Here is a 24,214-nt window from a genome sequence, read left to right as displayed (position 1 = left end):
CTTTCTTGACCAACGAAATGGATAACACTGAATAACAAAACAAAACTTACACTGGCGATGTGAATGTACGATCCTGCCTTTTTAATTTTAATTTTACAGCACTTTATTAGTTTGATGTCTAGTTTATTCCTTAATTTTGTATTTATTTTTTTTATTTAATATTTTATTTTATTTTTTACTGTTTGTGATTGTTTGAGGGAATATATATATGCAGTACTGGAGTTGAGGGGGGATGAGGGGGGATGGCATCCCCCCTGAAATAAAAATGGTCCAAATCATCCCCCCTGTAAAACCGCCATCCCCCCTTTCCATCCCGTATGTCATTTCATCAATGAATGTGGTTTTACTGCTATTTCAACATTTAGAGTCATCACCAGAAAAATAACACCAGAAAAATAACTTATTTGACAATTTTCACCTGTTTCAAGTAAATTTTCACTTGAAATAAGTAGGAAAAAATCTGCCAATGGGACAAGATTTATCTTCTCATTACAAGCAAAAAAGTCTTGTTCCACTGGCAGATTTTTCTACTTATTTTAATTGAAAATCTACTTGAAAAAGGAGAACATTTTTTCCAGTGATGAGTGTAATGAGATTTTTTTTTAACTAAAATTAGACATTTTAACTAGAAATAAGACAAATATTCTTGTTAAGATTTTGAGTTTTTGCAGTGATCCATTTTACTTATCCTGTGAAGGACAGAGTCATATTGATACGTTCAGAAAACTGTTTTTTATTTTTGTGTTTTGATGTATTTGCTGAAAGCCCAGTGGATAGTTAAAGCTTACAGGAGGCTGCATTTAACTGCTGCTATGTCATTCCTGCAGTATTTCTGCAGGTGTTTTGGTCAGTGCTATTATTTGTAATGTATTATATTATTTGTAATCAGCACAAATGATCTGTCTTCATATGATAAAATCCAACCCCCCCCCCCCCCCCTGATCTTTTTTTACAACTCGAGTACTGTATATATGTATGTATATGTGGAAAAGTTTGTAAATTTGACATAAGTTTTGATATGCTTGTTGAACTTCAATAAAAATATTGTTAAAAAAAAATATTTTCTAGTCTAACAAAATTAAGGACTTCTCTTGCAGGTGAGCGCTTTAAGACTGATTTATGGTTCCGCGTTACACCAACGCAGAGCTTACGGTGCGCGTCACCGCGTACCCTACGCCGTAGGCCCTGCGTCGAACCATAATTCAGGCTTTACCCACAATGCACCACGGCGCTAGCAGCCTGCCTGCGAGCGGACAACAACAACAGGCTACTGCACAGCTGCATGGACAGAAACATCAACAACAACCAGCACCAGCACTCCCTGCACGCTGATACATTCCCCTGAACTGACCGTCTCTCCTCTGATGATGTGAGTCTCCCCCTCCATGAGCAGCAGCAGCGGGGCAGCAGTTCCAGGGCTGAGCAGCTGGCCGCGGGCCCGCGCCTCTATGAGCCATGAGCGGACTCCCAGGACTCCCAGCCTCCGCTCCGCTCCCAGCCGCCACTACTCCCGGCGGCAAGGTCAAGTTCTGCCGATACTACGCGAAAGACAAGACGTGCTTTTACGGAGATGAGTGCCAGTTCCTGCACGAGGATCCGTCCATGGGGATGGGGGGCAGCCCGGTCCCGGGCCAGGTCCCGGGCCAGGTCCTGGTCCCAGCCCCGGTCCCGGTCCCGGGGCCCACGGCCGGTGGTACCGGTGGTGCCGGTGCCGGGGCCAAGAAGAGCGAGGCGGCACTGGACGGGCAGCTGCTAGCCAGTGAGTACCGCGACACGAAGGCCGGGCTCGGCCGACTTCCCCTCACGGCCCTGCGGCGCAGCTTCCAAATCGAGCCCGAGGCGTCAAGTGAGGCCCTCGTTTTAAAACTGAAAACAACGTGGTTTGTGTTCACCTGAGGAACTCACGCTCTTCAGGGGAGACCTAACCCGAAGTGGGAGCTTTAGTTGTTTTGTGTGTAGTGTTTTTTAATAGGCGTGTTGTGTTTATTTCAGCTACTTTAAGGGACAAACGAGAGCCATGTGTGTGCGCGGGGGCCTGCTGTTCCTGTGACAGCTGAAAGATGCGGGAAATGCATCGCTTTAATCACGTTTAATATGCACGGGTTTACTTCTAAGGGTTGGGTTTTCCGATTTAGATAATGTGCCGTTAGTTTTATCAAGTAGAAAGTTGTTGAATGAAGTGTAATGTTGCTTGTTGTGTCCTGCTATGTTAGCCGCCAGTGCTAGTCGCTGCAGCATTGTTGTTATTTTCCCTTTTGTTTTGTTTTTTGCAGCGTAAACAAACAGCAAGTAAGTAGCATTGGGGTGCAGGTCAAATGTGCAAAAGTGCTTAAACTCTAAACCCCAGATATAAGTAATTGTCAGTGAAAACTTTGTAACAATGCAGTTTGTGTGTTTGGTCTGCAGAGCTTCCGTCTGCTTTGCTCTGATTGGTTTACTCCTGTAGTCCTGAAATTAGCGCCTATACTTAACTGTCTTGCCTCTGTGTAAAGTCAGCCCCTCGTTTTATCAGCCAAGGCATAGTATTCGCTAAACCTTTTTTTGTTTCTGTCATCCACAGTCCCAGGGATGGAGGGTGCCACCCTGAGTGATGCCAGTCTTAACAACTCTTACTTCAGCAGCAGCTTTATTGGGGTCAATGGCTTTGGAAGCCCAGCAGAGTCAAAGTACTCAATGATGCAGGTACAAGTTATAGACTTGCTTTGTAGCCAGTAAAAATACAGTCCTAACAGATTTATGTTTTTAAATTCTCCACTAAATGTAGTATTATGTGCCAGGCACTCTTAAAGGGAAAGTTCGTTTTTTTACAACCTGGACCTTATTTCTGGCATTTTTTATGGTCGTATACTCACCCAGGCAAGTTTGGTGTCATTTGGAGTCCTTCGGAAGATATTAGGGGTTTTTTTGCGAGCCGCTTCTCCATATAATGGTAGCGAATGGGGCACAGCGGGACACAGACGATGCAGCGTCTAAATAACACATGATTGCCGCGAAACTCTTCATTTCTTTTATGAATCACTAGATCTGCTTCTGGGCATCTTCCCGGACCTGTTGTCTACATCCGGGGCTGTGTGTGTAACAAATAAATCAGTTTGTAAACAAGACCTCTGAACTCATGACGTCATCTCTGTGCGCGCATCGCAGACACAGCTCTGTGTACAGCTGGAGTTCGCTACTGTTAGTTTACTGTTAGTTATTTGAAACATGTCTGAATATTTGTCAAATTCTGAGGTTGTGGACGACGACTTGGAATATGATGGACGTCCTTACCGTTTTGAGCCAGAGTATACGGCTGAAGAGCTCACTGAACGGAGGACAGAGTGCGCGCACAGAGATGACGTCATGAGGTCAGAGGTCTTGTTTACAAACTGATTTATTTGTTACACACACAGCCCCGGATGTAGACAACAGGTCCTGGAAGCAGATCTAGTGATTCATAAAAGAAATGAAGAGTTTCGCGGCAATCATGTGTTATTTAGACGCTGCATCGTCTGTGTCCCGCTGTGCCCCGTTCACTACCGTTATATGGAGAAGCGGCTCGCAAAAAACCCCTAATATCTTCCGAAGGACTCCAAATGACACCAAACTTGCCTGGGTGAGTATACGACCATAAAAAATGCCAGAAATAAGGTCCAGGTTGTAAAAAACCAAACTTTCCCTTTTAAGTCAAGGCTCTGAACTGGTTGGGCTTACATTAAAAGGTGACATGGAAACTTAGGCCACGTTTACACATAGCTGGGTATTTACAAAAACAGATATTTCCCCCTCTACATTTTGAAAAATACCATCATTTACACCAGTGGTCTTCAGCCCTGGTCCTCGGGATCCCCTGTCCTGCATGTCTTAGATGTTGCCTTGCATCATCACACCTGATTCTAATTAATGGTCGGCATCAGCTTGTCATTCAGATCTGCACAAGTCTATTAATGACATGTATCAGGGTGTGCTGAAGCAGGGAAACATCTAAAACATGCAGGGGGTCCTGAGGACCAGGGTTGAAGACCACTGATTTACACAAACCCGCATAAAAACGCTGTTACGGGGCGCTATGAGTATGCCAAACCTACAGGCTGCAGTGTAACGAGAAGCATAGAGTCATGCTAGCCAATCGGAATCCTGGGAAAAAACATCACAGTGGCCAGACAAATTGTAAACACAGGTCGCACACATGACGCTGGTGACGTTTCTGTCGCATAATGTGACGTTCTGAAGCCTAAATGTCCGTTTCCCTCTGTTTACAAGCAAACGTGAAAACTGAGTTTTTGAAAATCTCCACTTTGGCCGGAGTTTTTGTAAATGATAGTTTTTGACGACTTTGAGCTTCGTTTTCGTGTAAATGAACGGCCAAAACGCATGAAAACACCACCGTTTTTCCTACGTGTAAACGGGGCCTTTTTGACTGGTCACAAAAACTCATCACCTGTAAGTGACTTCAGCTGTAGAATTAATCGGTCGCACACACCAGGTATGTTCAACCAAACAGTTTCTCTGAACGTCATTCGGACTCAGGAGATCTCCAAAGGACAACATACGTTCTTGGGCTCTTCCCATGGTTGCATTTGCAGAGCAAATAGGAAAGTTGAGTAACGCCAAGCCTGTGGTTGCTTCACCAGTGAAAAATCACTGGTTAATTAAATCCTAGACCTCACAGTTGGTCCTTTCTTCAATGTTTTGCTTAGTATTTTTTCAATGCTAACATTAACTGATGTTTGTTTGACTGATACGTTAATGCTTGGTCATAGTGTTGAGCTTGTACGTTGAATTTAACATCACTGTACATTGTGGGCATTGTAGCAAACGCCATAAAGTTTAGTCATGCATATGCAAAGAAAGCTCATAGTGTAAGTAAAACATTTTAAAATAAATCCTCTAAGACTATTTCCACAATAGCGTCTCAGCTGTGTGTCGTTAAACATATTCATCCATATTACACTTATCAATGTGTATTGCCCAGACATTCAAGCTTGAAATAACCCCTGCTGCACATTGCTGTCATGTCTTTCTTTGTTTGCATGTAGGCACTAAGTTATTAAATACAGTCTTCTGCTGCATAATATCAGCCAAAACATAATCTGCAGTAATTAATTTTCCATTTCTTTGTTGTTGTTCACATTGTATAAAGTATCTGTAGAATATATTCCAGTGATGGTCAGAAGATAGATGCTTTGTGAGTTAGGGAAGGATATGCATGACCCAGAAGAGCAAATCGTGCAGTAAACCAATGCAATTATATTATTGTTTTCAAATGTGTACCTCCTCGAATAAACACATCTCCAACAGTTGGAGTTATTAACTGAAACAAGGTCTGCCTCAGATCAAAATCTTTCTGGTCGCACTACTGGGGCTGTCTGGTGTAACTGTAAAAAAGAGTTAAAAGAGAGTTTGTTTTGAAATTAAAAGGTGTTGTGGATGTAGCTTGAAAGCATTTCTGTGAACTATAATGAGCATAATATTCAGTGACATGGAAACAAAAGGAGGAGAATTTCCAGTACCAGTACTTTTGAAAACCATGGACAGGTTCCTTTGGTCTGAAATTACCTATTTTCACAAGAAAATGGTTGCTTGCGAACGCATGATCTAAAACGTGTGCACAAATTTAATAGTGGGTTTGGATTACATGTGCAATTAGTTGTCTAGGATTAGGGTTAGGTTAGGCTATTATAGGAAAATCTTGTAATAGCCAAATACAGTTTATTCTTTATGTAAAAGATTTACAAATTGCGCAGAGTTTACAAATTTGAGAGCTTCTTTTTTACAAATTAAAGTATAGATTAGTATTTTGCTATTTTGAAAATACCGGTACTTCAAATTCCCATGTACTCTATAGTGTATATATGTATGTATATTTGTGTGTGTATGTGTGTGTGTGTATATATATATATATATATATATATATATATATATAATGTACACACTTTTTTTTTTTTTAAAGTTTAGATAAAAAAAAAAAGAAAAATTAAACTGTTCTTGATGCTGCTGTCTTTAGCGAATGACTACCAGCAGCAGCTCCCCCAGTCTCCTCAATGATGGTGCCAAGAATTACAGCCACAGCACTCATGGTAAGATACTCTGAGAGATCCTCTGGGAAGTAAATGACACTTATCTTCTAATTAGTAAAAGCACCTCTTCAGCCTTTACGTCTGATCTTTCATAGATCCAGTGAACTCTCCGACATCCTCACTGTTCAGCGATTTTGGTGCTCTTAGCATTTCTCAAAGGAGAAAGGTGGGTGCACACGCCTCTTTTCTATGATATTGTTTTAAGTTTAGTGCTGTACTTTTATATGTGTTGGTACTTGAAACCTAAATGCAAATCTCATAACAGTTTTCGTCTCCTATTGTAGTGGTAAACTCGATGAATTTCTTCCATGTTTTGTCATTAGGCTCCTAACCCTGCAGCAAGTGAGTTCATCCCCAAGGGAGCTCCACGTATGGCCAACATGGCGCAGTCTGCTGTTCAGGCCTTCCCCTCACCTCTATTCGCACATCCTGGTCTTGGCAGCTCCACTGCTGCTGCACTGGCTCCAGGTCTGGGGTTTTTCGTGAACTGCAAATTGAGAAATGACTCTGTTCCTTTTATTCTTTCCTTCTTTCTACATGCCTGCTGGCATTGATGCATGCATTGTTTCTGTTTTCCAGTTTTGCCTTGGTAAATGGTGTAGTTTTAAAAACAAACAAAAAAAACTCAACTGTTATAGATTACACTGAAGTTGTCACTGTGAAAAGAAAGTCTTTCACTTTCCTACAAGTATTTTATAGATAGTGAGAGCAGTCAGCGCTATATATGCTTCTTTTCTTCTTTTGACATTTTTTTTATTTATTTCCTTTTTATCTCCATTTTTAGGCATGTCACTGTCTGCGGGTTCTTCTCCTCTCCATTCTCCAAAAATTACACCTCACACCTCACCTGCTCCTCGTCGGCGCAGTCACACCCCAAACCCTGCCAACTTCATGGTGCCCACCACCGCCTCTGACCAGAATCCCCACATAATTCAGAAAGAGACTGTCGGAGGGACCACTTACTTTTACACAGACAACACCCCGGCACCAATGTCTGGGATGGTGCGTAAACGAGCTGGGAACACACTGAAATGCTTATGAATACGGAACCCTACTCAAAAGATGGGGCAACTGTCCAGTGTTGGATTTTTAAATGGCTTATTTTTAATAGTTACATTTTGTAGTGTAGGTTTTGAGGGAGTTGTTAAGTTATTAACAGCTGAAAAGATTTATTTCATCACATTCATTTACATAGCTTTCAGATTTCTATTAAAATTTTGTATTTCTATAGCCATATTAGTTTCTATTTTTCCGTAAATGGGAAGTTGTGTTATTATGGTTTCATTGCAGGTGTTTCCTACGTACCATATCTATCCCTCCTCTGCACCCAATGTGGCTTACATGCAGCCAAAAGCCAACGCCCCGTCCTTTTTCATGGCTGACGAGCTCCGGCAGGTATTGCACTGTCGTCTTACTCCTTTTTCGATAAACACCTCCTTTGTCCACTTCTCTGGTGGGCATGTCTTATATTATATATCAATTTTTTTTTTTTTTTCCTCACCCAGGAGTTGATTAACAGACATCTAATAACCATGGCCCAAATTGACCAGTCAGAGAACCCAGGTAAAACATCAGTTCTGGTTGTGACTGATGCAAAAATTGACTTGTGTGTGTTCTGTGAAATGAGGCTCTGAATCATCATGAAAATCATGGTGATCATGCGAAAACAGTGTTTGCTTGAACAAATGTGCACATTTTTCAAATAGTAGTGACTGCAAAATCTATGTGAAGGAGTGTTTAGTCTGAGTTCGGTCTTTGAAACTCCTGCTATCTATAACAGATGTACCGTCTGAGGTGGACAGCTACCACAGTCTTTTCCCCCTCGAGGCTCTCCCACCACCAAACCGCATGCAGAAAACCAGCAACTTCAGTTATATCACCTCCTGTTACAAGGCAGTCAACAGCAAGGATGACTTGCCTTACTGCCTGAGGAGGATACATGGTAAGAAATATGTCACACTTATGTCTTCCACAGAAGCAGAGCGCAGTTGCAACACAGTAAACACGACTGTTTTGTGTGAAATTTGACTCATGTTAACTCTTATGGTGTCTTGATTAAGTAATTGGATATCAACTGAGTCTGCTTTCACAGAACGGGCCAAAGTATTTCCAAATGTTTGTGTTGTTTCACTGTTCTAATGGTGCTGATGTTCAGTATCAGTGCAGACATTGAAATGTAGAGATGATCTTATGCCCTAATCATTAAGTTACACCATTTTTTTTTTTGTCCAATATTTTTAACCATGGCCAGGTTTCCGCCTTGTTAACACAAAGTGCATGATGCTGGTGGACATGTGGAAGAAGATTCAGCACTCAAATGCTGTAACCTTAAGAGAGGTCTTCACCACTAAGGCCTTTGGAGACCACTGTGAGTGTTTGCCACCATAAGTACACAAGTTATGTGTGAATATGTCTTTGGAAATACATTTTGTGTACCGGTAGAACATGTTTTAGACCTGAAGTGTTGTTTGTTTTTTAAAATTGATTATCTACCATCTACCTGTTATCTACCATCAGGGCATTTACTTTATTTTAATTGTTTGGAATTAAAGCCCAGTTTTACCTTTTGTATTAAAAAGCTACATGTGAAGGTCAAGAGTTTTGTTGTTGGGTCAGCAAGAGTAACTGTGTATTTAGTTTTACATTTGATCCTCGTATTTCAAGTAAAAACATTTAGAGTTTTGTTGGTTGTAACATCTGTTAACTTTTTTTTTTTTTTTCCTCTTATTCTGCAGCGTTGGTCTTCTCTTATGACTTCCATGCAGGTGCAGAAACGATGTTTAGCAGACATTTCAATGACCCAGCAGCAGACTCGTACTTTACCAAGAGGAAGTGGGGTGAGCTGATGTAGTCTTCCTGCTCCATTTGAAACAGAACCAGCTAACCAACTTCACCTCTTTCTCACTCTCTTTCTCTCTATATATATATACATATATATACCAATGTTTATTTGGATGTGCATTTTCCTGTAAGTGTTGTATGTGGTTGAGCATATGTCAGACATTTTATTGCATTTGTTTTCCTATATATAAACTTGTTTGGTAGTGAGATCACTGCCGGTGACTATTTAGGGGTGTGTTTTTCTTGTAAGCGTTGTATGTGCTTGAGCTGCTGTCACACTTTATTATTGTTTTAAAGGCCTTTTAAAAGACTAAAACTGAGTCTGACAGAATTGTTTGGACTCTAAAGTGGCCTCGTTTGACAGTTGGCATTCTTGTCTTTGTGAACGACAAACAGGGACTTGGAGGAAACTGTGGCTGAAACTGATCTTAAAAGCAGGTGCTGCTGTATACTTTGCCGAAAGGAATGACAGACAGAGGAAGCAAAACCACTCGGTCATTATGCTCGACTGCTGCAGACACTGATAAGAAACCTTAATGTATGAATTCGGTAAACAGGAGAGCACGCTAAAAATAACAAAAACAAGTTACCCAAATTCTTGTCTGTCTGGAATGGCCTTTGGAAAACAATATTCATCACTGCAAAGCTGTAGTTAATTGTGTAGTGTCTTCACAATCACTCTTTCACCTGCTCAACGTTAACCACTGCTTGTGTTAAGAGTTGAAGGTTATAAAAAAGTAAAATAAATGTATGTAAACATAAATGGCCATAAATAATCAGAAAGGAAAATTAATCTGTAGTAGCTTTTATATGTGCAAAAAATGCTTTTTTTAAAATTGTTGAGGGAGAGTGAGTTTCCACTCGTGATTTGGGAGAAAGGACAAAACCTTGGATGATAGTATTGCAAAGAGAGTGCACGGTGTACTGTGATGTGAGCCAGACTGCAGATAAAAATGTTGTGTGACAACTTGCAATGCCTTCATAGTGTTAACTTCTGTTACCACAACTGCAGCAATACTGATTTTCTCAGTCTCATAAAGCTTAGTGTCTTTAACCTACCGTTTTTTTTTTGGGAAGGAATTGCGCTAAGTCTCGTTGGTACGTCATATCATGTTGCATTTTAATTGCCTAGTTAGTAGACAGAGTCGTAGGATTTCTGTCACTGCTTGATATCGGTCGAAGGCTATCTTTGGTCGCAAGACCAGTGTCACGGTTGTTGTGGCATTACTTTCATTGTATGATGTCAAGACAGCCGATTTGGAGCTGCGGTAAATGATATTGCCACGATTCTTTTGCGGCAGCCATTTTTCGTCCGAGAGAGTCACAAATCATAGAGTGTTTAGGAGCCTTTAGATGTCTGTTCTCACTTTTTTCACACTAGTGGAAAATAATCTGCAGATTGATCAATAGATTGTTGGACTGGAGTAACTTCTAACATATGCAACGTCCTCTTTGCTGAAGATAAGAATACAAAGGAATCTGTTAACGGTTTGAGGTTTAGTTCATCAGTATTTTGTTTGTGTTAAAGTGTTTTTACTCACGCAGGTCAACATGAGCCTCCTCCACCAAGGCAGCATGCAGGTCTACTGCCAGAGTCTCTCATCTGGGCTTATATTGTCCAGCTCAGCTCAGCCTTGCGCACTATCCACACTGCCGGCCTCGCCTGTCGGGTCATGGATCCCAGCAAGATTCTCATTACTGGCAAGACCAGGTACTCACCAACACGAAATCAAACGTTTTCCACGCCAAAAGTCTTGGTACAATTATCTGGCCCGAGTTTGCTTTCACAGTGCACTTTGTGAAACAAACCCAATGTTTTATACTAATATATTCCCCTCCTTGTCTGTGGTGGCAGTGCATCATGAATTACTGAAGGAGAAGACAAAACAGACAATGAACAATAAATCTCACTCATCTATTGGTTAATGCAGGGCAACTTCTCTGTTAATTAGTTTGCAAACGTCATTGTTCTTGTTGGTGTTTACCAGCGCTTGTGATATATTTTCGTCTGACCAAACTTCTATCAGAGCTTTTACCTCATCTTTACTCCACGTCTGACGGCAAGCAATGTCTTCCAGCTATCGTGCTCCACATGCGCCTGTTTGGGTTGTGTTTACCCTCAATGTCCTGTGTTCTAGTCCACATCCTGTATTTACCAAATACTATGTTTTTAGGTGGCGCTTTCTTCAATCCACATAGGAGTTAGATTGCGCATTCACCCGTCCTCAAACTAACCGAACTTTCCAAGCAAACAAACTCTGGTCCAATTCACCCTTTGTTAGCCTTCTGATTGGTCCCTGAGTGACCAATCAGAACAGTCGTCTCTCGTTCACATCAATGGAAAAAGCATAGTTTTTACTTGCCTTGTATCGAAATTTAAATCACTTTATTATTTTGTTTTAAACTTCGTATTAGTGAAAGGAACGCTTGGGAACACACTGCACACGATGTAGTGAGGGTGCAGCACTTTTTTATTTTCAAACTGGCAGAAATCAGATCCGTACTTCCAAAACAAAGTCGGCTCGGCAGCAGGCTACAACCGATAGCTCCAACCGCGAAAGCGTTTTATTTATTTATCTTAAAATGGTCAAGCGATGTGTTTGGGGCACTTGTAAAAGTGACAGCCGCTACCCAGAGAGAATCACAGGAATGCATTTCATCCCAAAACCAACAGTAAATTACAAAAAATGTCTTCTTTTGGATAAAGCTATGTGGACGGCCAGACTCGCAGTTCAACCTTTCCACCGTGCTATCGGCTAAACTAATCAAAATATAAATTTTTTTTTCCGAAAACCTCAGTTTTTTTAAAGTCTCTACACGGTACCCGAAGTGTTCCTTTTTATTATTACCTAGTTGCTGTTGATTTTCTTTGGTCCAATATTTAGAAATAAAGTGATGTGAAACCCCGTTTTTACTTTGACCTAGCAACGGGGCTTGACAAAGGGTCAATTGTGGCGGACCAAACAACTTTGGTGTGAATGCACCCGTAATCATGAATAGCTGCACATGGCAAAACAAGACATTTCTTTCTCAAGCTCAGAAGGTGCAGAATAACCTGCTGTGGAAACTCAGCGTTTTATTCCTACGGCACATTTAAAATGATCTCAGTTGAACACATTTCTGCACAGGCTAAAAGAAAAGAAATAAGATGGGGATAAAAGTCTTCAAACTGATGACGCCAATTATCTCTTATCTCTATAGGTTACGGGTGAACTGTGTGGGCGTGTTTGATGTTCTAACGTTTGACAACAGTCAGACCAATCATCTTGCCCTGATGCCACAGTACCAGGTACTTCCCACAACACATGCGTCATTGTTTTTTTATTTGTTTTTTTTCCACACAAAAGGTGATTTCCACTTTACAATACAGCATGTTCCAACAATATCTGTTCCCTCACAAACCCAAGCATGTATCGTTGGAAATCAGATGTTATATCAATACGTGTGTGTGTTTCTGTACTGTGTGTGTTTGATTCTGCAGCAAGCAGATCTAGTGTCTCTGGGCAAGGTGGTGCTGGCTTTGGCTTGTAATTCCCTGGCTGGCATTCAGAGGGAGAACCTGCAGAAGGCTATGGAGCTGGTGTCTATAAACTACTCTTCAGACCTCAAGAACCTCATCCTGTAAGAGGGGCCGGGTGAAAATGGGTTTTGTGTCTCATCAGGCATCGTTTTGGGATTATTGATTTTTCTTGCTAATTTATTTAAACTTTTTTGGACTTGCTTTAAAGTCTCTAACAGGCAAAGTAGGGTTTTCCCAACAATAATGTATCTGTGGCCGACAGAAATCTTCACATCAGTTACTTCACCTGCAACAAGCCATGTCCTTTTTTCTTTTTTCCTTGACTGCAAAAAGTAATGCCTTATTTGCAGGGCTGTTGTGTGGGTGTTTTATTGCCTTGTGCTCCTCTAATTTAGTAAAAAACAAACGAAAAAAACCCCTCCAGTTACAAAAATCGTTCAGTAAAAGGTTTGTTGATAAAAGTGTGTTTTGAGAAGGAAGTTTTAAAGAATTCACCGACTTGGCTGTTCTGATTTCCTCGGGCAAACTGATCCACAATCATGATGCCCTGATCGTGAATGATCTGTTCTCTTTTGTTGGAACCTTTTAGCAGGTTGCGTTCTCGAACCTCTGTCGATCTTTGAAAGCCACATATGGTTTTCATATGGCTCCACAGTGCCGGGCAGTGAGCACAGGGCTCACAAGAGGACTATGAGCCCTCAGGCCACCCTCATGAAATTTGATTTTGATTGTTTGGCCCAAGATATATTTACACCAGTGGCTTCCTGGAGGTCATTCTGTAGAGATCTAGTGGTGCTCCTTTACACGGAGGAGCAGATACCAGTCCTGCTGCTGGGTTAGGCCCTTCTGCAGCCTTTTTCAGCTGTCCTGGAGTGACTGACTGACTAGATTCTCCTTCGTGCTCTTGAGATTGTGCTGGGAAACACAGCAAAACTCATTGATGTGTCATCCTGGAGGAGTTTGACTGCCTGTGCAGCCTCTGTAGGGGCCAGACTGATAGAAATGGCAACAATAAAAAATGATTAAAGATAAAAATGACAAACTGTTTTAACCTTTTAATTGGCCACTGTTTGTTTTAGAATTATGTAAAAACCAGAGACTGAATTTAAAGAGCTTGAAGACGCAGAAAAGGAAAGGAATAATTGCCAGTGGAAACTAGTTTATTTTTCTTTCATTTCTGTGTTTTTAATCACTGGAAAATGTGTTTTTAGTGTTCCATTTACCTTTTATTTCTAAACAAGATTCTGTGCTTTAAATTTAGTTCTGTTAATAAATTGTAACGCCACATTTTCCAGTCATTAATGCCCATCGCATATGTAGACATTTGAAATTAAGTCATATTAGGCCCTTTTTTTTTTTTTCCTTCCCCAAATGTTGACACAATTTAGTGAAGTTGTCATGAAATTTCTGAGTCCCATACTTCCCTTTTTATCTATGAATTTACAACATTCTTTATATATACTGGTTTTTTGGGGGGGTGAAATAAGCTACTTGACCACATCCCTCTTTTCCACTGGGTGTGATTTAGGTGACATCTGTCCTCAAGCTTTAGGTTACCATACCACACATGCCTTTAAACACAAATTACTCTAAATTAATCAAAATTAAACTATTGACGATAGTTATTAGTGTGTAAGAGCTTACTGTTGAGCTCATTATCACATGCCAATCTTATAGAAAACATTTAATTCACATTTTTATTCTCAAAATCTTTAATTTTCCTTTTTCTGTGGTTTGACCAAAGTTGGTCCTTTTTCCTCTTTTAGGCGCAACCTTTTTGCCAGTTACATTATGAATTTGATAAGTCGTGTTAGCTTGTGATACATTCTAGAAATGATTTACAGTGTCAGGCTTTGTGCGAGGTTCTAACAAGCCTAAGGTTAAACAGATTTAATGCTCGAGTCCAGATCTACAGTTGAGATCTACAGTTAAACAAAATGTAAAGAAATTAGTAAGAATGACTTCGGCCTGCATTTGCTGTTGAAGGAGAAGAAAAAAGACTTGTTCTGGGTTTGTTCTCAGGTACCTTCTGACTGAACAGTCACGCCTGCGAAGTGTCAATGACATCATGCCAATGATTGGAGCTCGTTTCTACACGCAACTGGATGCATCACAGATGAGGAATGATGTCATCGAGGAGGACTTGGCCAAGGTAAGATGCATAAGGGCGGCTAGAAAAGAGCAGTGTTAATATTCACATGTCACTTTTGTTTATTTCAGATTGATATTTTTAGATGCTGGGCAGGAGTTTACTGAACTAGATAGATGCATTGTAATCTTAAATTTTGTTCTCAAAAATTGGTGTATGTATTTGGAAAAAAAAAAACGGATGAAAAAAACCATTGTCGCACCTTTTCTCTTTTTTTTAAATCATTCGTGCTTCCTCTTCCTTCCTCAACTTTGTGGTAATACGCTAAACCGTTCATTTTTTTTTGCCTCTAATTGCAAATTGTTGTTTCTTAATTTTACTTTTACAATATACTTTTCAACTTAAATGTTAAGTATAATCTGTGGATAAGGACAAATTGCATTCCAGTGTAAAAACTGTTCCGTTTGTAAGACATTGTTGGTTTTACAGTTGTGTTTTGGGCCTGATTTTCTGCATGTGAGCCAGGGTGACTCATCATTATTGATGGATCAATTATTAAAAAAAAACACTAGTGGAAACTATTGGAACAACTCTGTGAACTGAATACAGAGAAAGCGGATTTTACAACAAAACACATTCAGGAATCGAGTCCTGATCTTTCAAATTTTTAGAGAACCCGTGGTGATATGTTCTTGTGAGGAAACCCACCAGCATGCAGCAGTTAATCTGGTTTGTACTTAGGAATGTAGCAAAACTCCTCCAGGAAAGTAGGGATGTAAAATATTTCACTCTAAAATGAACACACATGATATGCATCATTGGATCATTTTCATCAATAATGTGGTATGTATAGTGTGTTTGTCATTTGTTCAATAGATTTATTTTTTTTCTTCCTAAAATCAACTTTTTGACCTTGTTTGAAGATATTATTTTATTTCAGGACACATTCATGCTGAAATATATAACATTATTTTGACACCGCTGCACATGTTAGACATGGGTCTGATATCGGGGCTACATCTTTAACACACTGCTGTTGTGTAAAGGTGCTGTGTCTAAGGTCATTGGTTTTCTTGTCAAACATTAGCAAGATGGTATCTGATGCTCCTCTACTCCAGGTAGGATGGAGAAAATAAAATCCATGCCTGGTTTTGTAAACAAAGATATTAAAGGGGACCTATTATGAAAAACACGTTTTTTCTTGCTTTAACATATATAAAGTGGTCTCCCCACAGCCTGCCAACTCAGAGAAGGAGGAAAGCAACAAAATTCTGCAGTGTCTGTACAGCCGCCCGGATGAGCCGTCCAGTCTGATGTGGCTTCTACGAGCCGTTCAGATTCTGGCAGCCAATCGGCACAGTGCTTCATTATCATAGTCTCCTGCCCACTCAGAATCCCACATAGAGAATGAGGTTAGAGTATGGGAAGATTTCTAATTTATTTAGCAAAAACAATCAAAAGCTTGTTTTTAAGACATTCAAGGCCTGTTTAAAATAGGTATTCGTTGCCATAATAGGTCCCCTTTAAGAATTCGTTTTTATCTCTCCTGTGAGTTCAGGAAGCCAAATAGTGTTTTTTTTTTTTCCTTCTTGTTCTTTCAGGGCAATGTGATTTATACCCAAACCAAATAAATATCAACTGCTACACTCATGTTTCACTATTTTAAATCAAGTAAAAAAAAAATGTATAGCTAGTTTGTGGATTGCTTTGAAATCCAAAAGTTTTTTTTGGCTGTCAAATGTGTCTTGACATAACAAAGTACTTAAAATTACTTGGAAATATGTATTGGACAATCCCAAATTGATTTAGAAAGAAGTCACCATGATTGGTTTATTGGTTCCAGTAATTTTCATTTTGTCCAACAGTGAAGAAAGTGCTTGACAGGGTGAGACAGGCAGAGTGGAGGAAGGAAAAAGGGAGGCAGGAGTAAATTGTATCTGCAGAGATGAAGGTGAGGTACGGTAATTCTGATGTGGACTTGGACATATCAAGTTCTCCACACCTGTATATTTACATTTAATAGTGAAGCTGTTTGTCCTCCTAAAACATAGTAACTTGGTTAAGATGGTAAGGATGTTTAGGCACTACTGAAACTGATCAGTAATTTTGACACAGGCTGCTACTTTTTGTTCTTAATGGCAGTACACAATGTAAAATATGCCCTTTTTATTTCCTTTAAAGTTGGCTTTAATGCTTTGTGTGAGAGGAGGTTGTGAAAGCCAAAAGGCTCACAGGGAACTTGTGAAGCAAGTGGTGTCATAGTATACTATGTACACCTCAGAAAACTGATGCAGAGCACAGTGGTAAACCTTTGCACAACGGATGCATCGGAAAAAACTGATGCAAAGCGGAGGGTTGAGGAGAAAAAGATGTTCAGAAGTGAGGGGAGCAGCTTCTGTTATACTGCCAGTAATGAGGAAGTGTCCTCTGGAACCTACTAGAAAACAGGGTCTGGTGTCATATTTGGACAAAAAGTAAAGCGGGGGACGTATGATATTATAACTCTCATAACTGTTTCTATCAGTTATGAGTAGCAATTTAAAGGACATTTCTGATAAATTATTTTCTCTTAGATGCGACTTTAAATTTAACAGCCTTGTTTGCCGACATGCTCATCTCTCAGCCTGCATTATAAATATACACTAGACCATCTCTGCAGCATTAAAACCCACACATTAAAATAGTTTAAGCAGTACTAAAGGTTTTTTCTTTTCACATCCAATATCACTTTCAAAGTTTGGTTGAATTTCTTCGCGTCTTCAGTTTAGGAAATGTGCATCTGGTCAACCTGAAACTCTTGAATTCTGTTTCAGTGGCTTATTCCTACCAATATTGATCCTTTTGGATTACTATAGGGGAAAAAATCCTTCACTTTGAGTTGATCGGTTTAAAAAAAACCTTTGTGGGGAAGGTGGCTCAGTTGGTAGAGCGTTCGCCCATGAACCTGAAGGTCAGTGGTTTGAACCCTAGTTCCTCCTGTGTCCACCAAAGTGTCCTTGAGCAAGACACTGAATCCCCCGGTTGCTCCCGGTTGTCAGGCCAGCACCGTTGTGTGGCAGCTCGGCCGACAACCGGTGTGTGAATGTGTGCGTGTGTGGGTGAATGTTTGCAGTGTAAAGCGCTTTGGGGCTGTAGGAGTACAGTTGGAAAGCGCTATATAAGTGTAAGCCATTTACCAAAAAAAAAAAAAATATTTTTGCCTCTGATGAATAAAACAAGCATTTTCTTTTTGAAGGAGGTGCAAAATGGTCGTCTCTTCCGCCTGCTTGCCAAACTGGGCACCATAAACGAGCGTCCAGAGTAAGTTTTGCAGAAGCCGCGTGAACTGTGATTTGTTTTTCCGTTATCACATCGGCAACCGCTTGAGAATTTTTTGAATTTTTGTGATTCAGGTTTCAAAAGGACCCAACGTGGTCAGAGACGGGTGACCGGTACCTGTTGAAGCTTTTTCGGGATCACCTGTTTCACCAGGTGACGGAGGCGGGGACGCCGTGGATTGACCTCAGTCACATCGTCTCCTGCCTAAACAAAGTCAGTAAAGCAAAAAAAAGACAGTAAAGACATACAACCTTTAATTTCATTGCAAGCTGTTGCTAGTCTTTCTTTTTTTTAACCCCTCTTACACTTCTCTTCTTCCTCTTTTCGTCTTTAGCCTAATGTGGTTTTTAGATCTTACTTCTTGTATTTGAGAAACCATTTCACTTAAACAAAATGGTAAACGGTAGTTACATGAGTTTTAAAGGAATATCTACAAATTGATGAGTCTGCTAATGGTGAAGTTCAGGAGGTCAAATAGTGCATTGATCACTCATTTGTTGTGTAGCATTTAGGTTGTAAATAGATCATATTAGGTGTTTTTTTTTTTTTTGTGTGTGTGTTTTAATGACTCAGATGTGTCAAAATTGAGGCCTGCGCACTCAATCCAGACTGCCACCTTCATTTTATTTTATATGTTCCTCTAAAACATACAACTAAATGTATGTACTTAGAACACACTTCTGTACTGATTAAGAGAACTACATGACTACGTCTCGACGAGTTTCTATTACCTGCCTTGTGATGGCGTCTACCCACTGGACCCTTTAGCCTCATATTACAACAGTTATAGTGGTTGAGAGATTTATTGGAAACTTAAATGTCCAAGAAAATAAAAAGTTATGAAAGAAAACAGTTTTCAAGAGCGATGGGAACCATGATGCTAACTCAACCAGGCAAGAAATGGAGGGAGACTCCCCTGTTATAACTGTTTAAGAACTGTTTTTGTAAAACTGTATTGCAGCTGGATGCAGGCGTTCCTGAGAAGATCAGCCTGGTGTCTCGAGATGAGAAAAGTGTGCTGGTTGTGACCTACTCGGACCTGAAGCGCTGCTTTGACAGTACCTTCCAGGAGCTGCAGGCTGCTGCTGCCGGCTCCCTGTAGCGCCCTCCCCGGGCCCGGGGCGGGAGTGCCCTGGAGCACATTTTTGCACTACAGAGGACCAGGCTCACAGACGACATCAGCACAGGCATCAGCGGGGCAGGGCTTCGTGAACCTCAGTCACATACACTGATCCCTGTCCACCAGGCTTTTCTAAAGGTGTTATTTTTTTTTCCAAAACCCTGCAGCTGAAAAAGTGAAAACAAAAAGAACAAAAGGAAAAAAAAAAAGAAAAAGGACAAATATGGAAGCTGTGATGTACGACATTTTTTTAGATTTGGGGAACAAAACCTGAAACAAAACATGGAGTTTTTTTTTTCCTGCTTTTAATGTTTGTTTCTACAGTTGGGGGTTTATTTTTCTGAGGAGGATGCACTAAGATTTTAATTTTTTTTTTTTTTTGGTCAATTTTTTTATTTTTATGAGTATCTGTGAGTGGCCTACAGGGTGCACAGAGAGCTTAAGTCACACACACACACACGGACAAATTGCCAGAACAGACTCACAATTTTCAGAAACGACAAAAAAAAAAAAAAAAAAAAAAACAGGAAAAACTCCAGCTTTCTGTTGACTCTCTGCCGGTTGGAGACCACACCCCTTCATTCTAACGCACTAGGAGATGGGACGCACCACTCAAGGCTTTCATTGGGATGGGATGGGACCCTTTTCATGGAATGGGTCAACCCACTTTTGCCTTGATTGTTGGTTCCCTTTGAGAAAGGTAAAACCACTTGGGTGGATGATGAAATAATGAGAATTTCTGACATTTTCGTTCAGCAGATTGAAGAACTGGTGGCTCATATTTGCGGGTGGGCGGCCACGCTTGGACTAGGGACCATGATTTAGAGGTGAAATGTGGTTTCTCTTGGCACTGAGGAAGGGGTGTTTTCTCCCGAGACTGTCCACCAAGTGTTTGTTACATATGCAGCAACCACGTTTATTAATAGACACTGTTGTAACTTCAACTTCTCTGAGATGGGTCATTTTAGGTCTGCTGTCCAGCATTTGGCTTCAGCCCTTGAGTGAGGCTTCTTTGAGGTGGAACCACAGCTGCCTCTTTGTGGAATGTCCTTATTTCGTCCCACGCCTGTCCTCTTACTCCCAACGTTCCTGATCTGTCCCTGTTTTTCTTTGTTACCCTACACTTCACTTCCTCTCAGCAGGTCTACATTTTGAGAAAAAGTGACGCGTTTGTGACCTTTTACCAGCCGCTTTTTCCTCTTTGCTCTGCTGTTGTGCAGGAGTGCACGATGGGAAACGGGAGGGCAATTAACTTTTTTGCCACACTTTGCTCTTTATTATTCTGTGGACCAATTCCAGCAGGGGTTTTAGTTAATGGGGAAGGACTTGAGGGTAAAGGAGGATGGGAACACCAACTGTAATTTGTTTTATTTGACTTTTTTAGGATCATGAAATAAACGATGCTGCTGGAGACAAAGCAGTGGCGCTGGAGGTTGCACTCACCTGGATGGCTTGGATTTCTCTCAGGATGACAAACAGCTGGAGGGGCCCAATGATTGAATGTGTTTGGCTGTCATTGGCCGCCACCTGTCCAGTCAGATAGATGAGTTTCAGTTGAGTGGGCGGGACATCTTCAGATGGAGGTTTTAGGAGGTTAATTAAAGTTTGAAACTTTTTGGAGATCATGCTGCGAGGGATTTCGTGTTGCCCTGAAGCACAGATCTATTCTCATTTGATTTTAATAGTCAATATTATTCTTCAAATATCTACTTTACCCATAAAAACAACAATTCAAGCTCTGCCAAACCACTCGTCTCGATTCTTCTGCCTTTGTTTTATTGCGTGAACCTTCACACACGATGGAGCATTGGGCAGCTCGGCCACACGTAGGAACCACACTGTCAAGTCAAGGTGAAGTCCCGAATCGGGCGCCGTCTTGGCTTCTGTTACTTCTCAGAATGTCCTCAAAGCTGAAGGTCTGTTCTTGAAGGCAACAAATGTGTTGGCCGTTGACCTATTAGATCATGTTACTTCCTGTTTTAGTGAAATGAACAGACAAAACTCATTTGGTGAATGTGGTGCTTTAGAAAAACCCTACACACAAGTTCACTCAGACGCCAACACCACCACGTCCTTTGCGTCGACGGTGTTGGTGTCAGAACTCATGTCCCTTTCCTCCACCTCCATACACACACACACACACACTCACACACACACACTCCAGTTAATATCATCAATGAACACCATCTCCTCCCCCGCAGCAAAAAACCTACAATCACCATCTTGGTATGTTTTTTTGCCCCTCTTGTGTTCTTGTCTCAGATTTTGCAATATTTGTGTGTACAGCAGTATTTTAATAAAGAATATGAAAACTGATCATGTGGGATTCTTCTTTATTTTATAGAATAGGTTACATCATTGTATTATTTGAAGTTATAAATATATTTTCAGTGAATATAGGTACATAAATTTAAAAAAGGAAACAAAAACAGGGTGCAATTAATAAAAAAAAACAAAACAAAACATTTTAATCTGCAAAACAAGACATCTTAAGATCTCACATGACTGCATTAAAACATGTTTCTAAAAATCAATGCACGGTCTGAGAAGTACTGGAAAAAAAAAAGTTTTGGAGTGGTCTTTGTTACACCTGTTAAAGCAAACACTCAGATTAAAATGTGATAGTGATTTATATTTGTCTTCTGTGGGCTCAAGTTTTTTTGAAATCACGGACACTGCATAGTCTTTAAGAGAGAGTCACATCGAGCTGGTGAGTACATCAGTCATAAGCCAACATCAGTGATAATACAAAGATGCACACAACATACTGGTTTCTTTAAGGGAAGTTCTCGTATTTCAGCAAAATAAACCCAAACAACTGCTTAACTGTGATCTATTAAGAAACGGAAAATAGAGCAAGACTACAGGGTGCAACATTGGTCGACGTTACTCATCCAACCCTTTTTAAATGTGAAGTTGCCGTCAAAACAAAACTAAGTAGTAACAAGGCGTTTCTCAGTTCAACATGTGAAATGTCAGTATAGAGTTAAAATGATGCACAAACCATTTCACATATATATATATATATTTTAAATGACATTTTCAAAGCAATATGGAATAAGAAAATCATAGAAAGAAATCTCTTATAACTACACAATCAGGGACACTTTCTTTTCTTTGCATCAGCAGAAGTTACACAGTTGTAGTTGATGTGCTCTTAATTACTAATGTCCCTGTGCCTTAGAGATTTGTCAATAAACATGTGCAAGAATAAAAATTGACAAAGCAGCTGTAAATAAGGTTCAGTTTGACACAAATCCATCCTTGGGCTTTTTTGGGGGACTTGAAACTTCAATACATGTGGATATTGTTGCAGAAATGTTATGTATTACAGTATCTAAGGCTATGGAATTGAATACACTAGAAACAAAGTGATATTTACAGTGCCAAAAAACAAATAATTTCTTAACTCAATGACATCAACGACTACATACAATAAATATGGAACTACATTCTGTCTAACACTAATATAAATCAGTGGATAATGACTTTTTCCAGCATATAGTAGCTGTGAAAGAGGAACAGTTATCACATACAGCAGCGCTCCTCTTCACAAAGCTTTGGGGATTAGGTACCAATACAAGTTCTAATAGTTACAGGTTGGCTATTACTGTGACGTAATACTTAGCTGCTCTTGGAAGGGGTGGTGTGGGAAAAAGGCCTGAACAAAATATATTTAACAATTGGAAAAAGTTAAAAGAAGCAATTAAGATCTCAATCTAAATATGTTGTTTAGAATTTGAATTACAATTTGACTGAATACTTGTGAGGTTAAGTCTTCCATGAGGGAAGAAAACGTCAAAGGAATACCTGCAGATATCATAATGAGGTAGAGGGTACAGACAGCATAGTGTGAAGGCAGAGTAAATTCAGACTGACTAAATATTATGAGAAATAAAACCCTGTATGAAGCTGTGAAAGGATTACACTAGAGGGAAGGGTAGAGGAAGGCAAAGTTGTAGTCTGGAGGAGGGGAGCCGCCCTCGTCGGAGTCCCAGTCAGACGGCAGCATCGAAGGTTCGTTGTCATGGAGACCTGTGATGTCACTGCATAGGTAGGGCACCTGGTTGTCTCCACACTTATCAAAAGCAAAGAACCTAAACCCAAAATACAAACAGACTGAATCTTTGTTTTATCTGTAATGCACACAGTTATGTCAATGTTTTCTTCACACAACAGGGATTTATTTGAAAAGCAGTATTGTATTCCACACATCTGTACTGAGTTCTTCTTCTAACTCCTTTCAAAGGCAAGCAGTGATTTTAAACGATGATTACAGTGAAATTACATAAAAATGTCACAGAATAGAAAACAGGTCCACACCTGCCGAGTTTCTTATTCTTGGTGTTATTCCTCATCATATTCTTCAGCTCTTCTGATGGCAGGACCATCCCACTGTCGCTCTGCTCGTCCTAAAACACAGAGGATTCAACCATATAGTTAATCAGAGTGTTACTCAATATTTAAGGAAATTGTATTTGTCTGAAAAACATGTTATGTGTGGTTTCACGTGCTGGTGGAAGTGAAATAGCTGCCTTACGTCAGGGCTATCTTGCTCCTCGCAGGGCATTTCTTCAAAAGTCTGAAGTGTGGCCATACCCCTCATGTAACTGGAAAGATCATATTCAGATTCAAAACACAAACTGGGAATCTTTGCTTTCTCAAACTGAATTTCTTTTTCAGTTACCTCACCCAACTTCTTTCACTTTAGTTCTATTTTTTCATTTCTATAAACAACTTTTTTTCCAACCTCCTCACACCGAAAACATTTGAAGTGAAGTTGTACTCGCTCAGACTTGCATGTTTCTTTACCTCAGGTTTGTGACTGCAAGCTGGTTTTCTTTGAAGGACTGGCAGGGACTGATGTTTCTGTTCGTGAAAGATCCCAGAGGAATGTAGTCCTTCCCATCCTGTCGGAGTGAAACAACAAACTGACAACTTCAAACCTCAGAAATTATATATACGTATATGAATAAAATCGGAAAATCTCTGACCTGCTGCACTCTGGCTTGTAGCAGGTCTCCCAATATTTCCACTAAGTTAGTAAAGGTGGGTCGGTCTGAAGGACATGCCTCCCAACATGCCAGCATTGTGCTATAACTGTATAGACAAACAAAACAGAATTATTTCTATTAAAGATAGAACAGCAACATAAATGTCAATATTGTCACATGTTTAATGGGATCTTCCAACAAATAGAAATCCATAGAAAAAAAAGAAATATCAGATAATTGAGAAGATTTTTCATAACCCCTCCCCATAAATCA

At 40.2% G+C, this 24,214-nt stretch overlaps 2 protein-coding genes across 3 annotated transcripts in view; one reads left to right on the top strand and one right to left on the bottom strand.

The window, feature by feature from the left end:
• Window positions 1–1,229: 1,229 nt before the first annotated feature.
• pan3 (poly(A) specific ribonuclease subunit PAN3) lies at window positions 1,230–21,263 on the top strand. 2 transcript variants are annotated; one of them, XR_009770813.1, is made up of 18 exons: window positions 1,230–1,759; window positions 2,561–2,682; window positions 5,987–6,059; window positions 6,155–6,225; window positions 6,383–6,527; window positions 6,844–7,061; window positions 7,350–7,454; window positions 7,565–7,622; window positions 7,840–8,001; window positions 8,311–8,427; window positions 8,795–8,896; window positions 10,446–10,611; window positions 12,102–12,189; window positions 12,382–12,521; window positions 14,443–14,572; window positions 16,375–16,460; window positions 17,745–17,809; window positions 17,902–17,964. XR_009770813.1 is itself a non-coding variant. In XM_061713547.1 (18 exons), exons 1-18 carry the CDS (start codon window positions 1,456–1,458, stop codon window positions 18,927–18,929), a joined length of 2,346 nt encoding a protein of 781 aa, XP_061569531.1. In that variant the 5' UTR covers window positions 1,230–1,455; the 3' UTR covers window positions 18,930–21,263. The 2 variants fall into 2 exon arrangements, 1 of the variants encoding a protein (XP_061569531.1); XM_061713547.1 differs by lacking the exon at window positions 16,375–16,460 and adding an exon at window positions 18,789–21,263 and having other exon boundaries at window positions 17,902–18,040.
• flt1 (fms related receptor tyrosine kinase 1) overlaps window positions 21,264–24,214 on the bottom strand; it is a 33,549-nt gene continuing 30,598 nt past the window's right edge. The window contains exons 26-30 of the mRNA XM_061713546.1: window positions 23,942–24,047; window positions 23,760–23,857; window positions 23,488–23,557; window positions 23,271–23,359; window positions 21,264–23,044 (exon numbers count right to left, since the gene is read on the bottom strand). Coding sequence (XP_061569530.1) covers window positions 22,876–23,044; window positions 23,271–23,359; window positions 23,488–23,557; window positions 23,760–23,857; window positions 23,942–24,047 — 532 coding nt within the window. The 3' untranslated portion in view covers window positions 21,264–22,875. The remainder of the gene's footprint in view (window positions 23,045–23,270; window positions 23,360–23,487; window positions 23,558–23,759; window positions 23,858–23,941; window positions 24,048–24,214) is intronic.

Source organism: Cololabis saira, chromosome 22 (assembly GCF_033807715.1).
Source record: "Cololabis saira isolate AMF1-May2022 chromosome 22, fColSai1.1, whole genome shotgun sequence".
Taxonomy (NCBI): domain Eukaryota; kingdom Metazoa; phylum Chordata; class Actinopteri; order Beloniformes; family Belonidae; genus Cololabis; species Cololabis saira.
The sequence above is the reverse complement of the archived record's forward strand: the minus strand, read 5'-3'. Positions and strand labels throughout refer to the sequence as shown.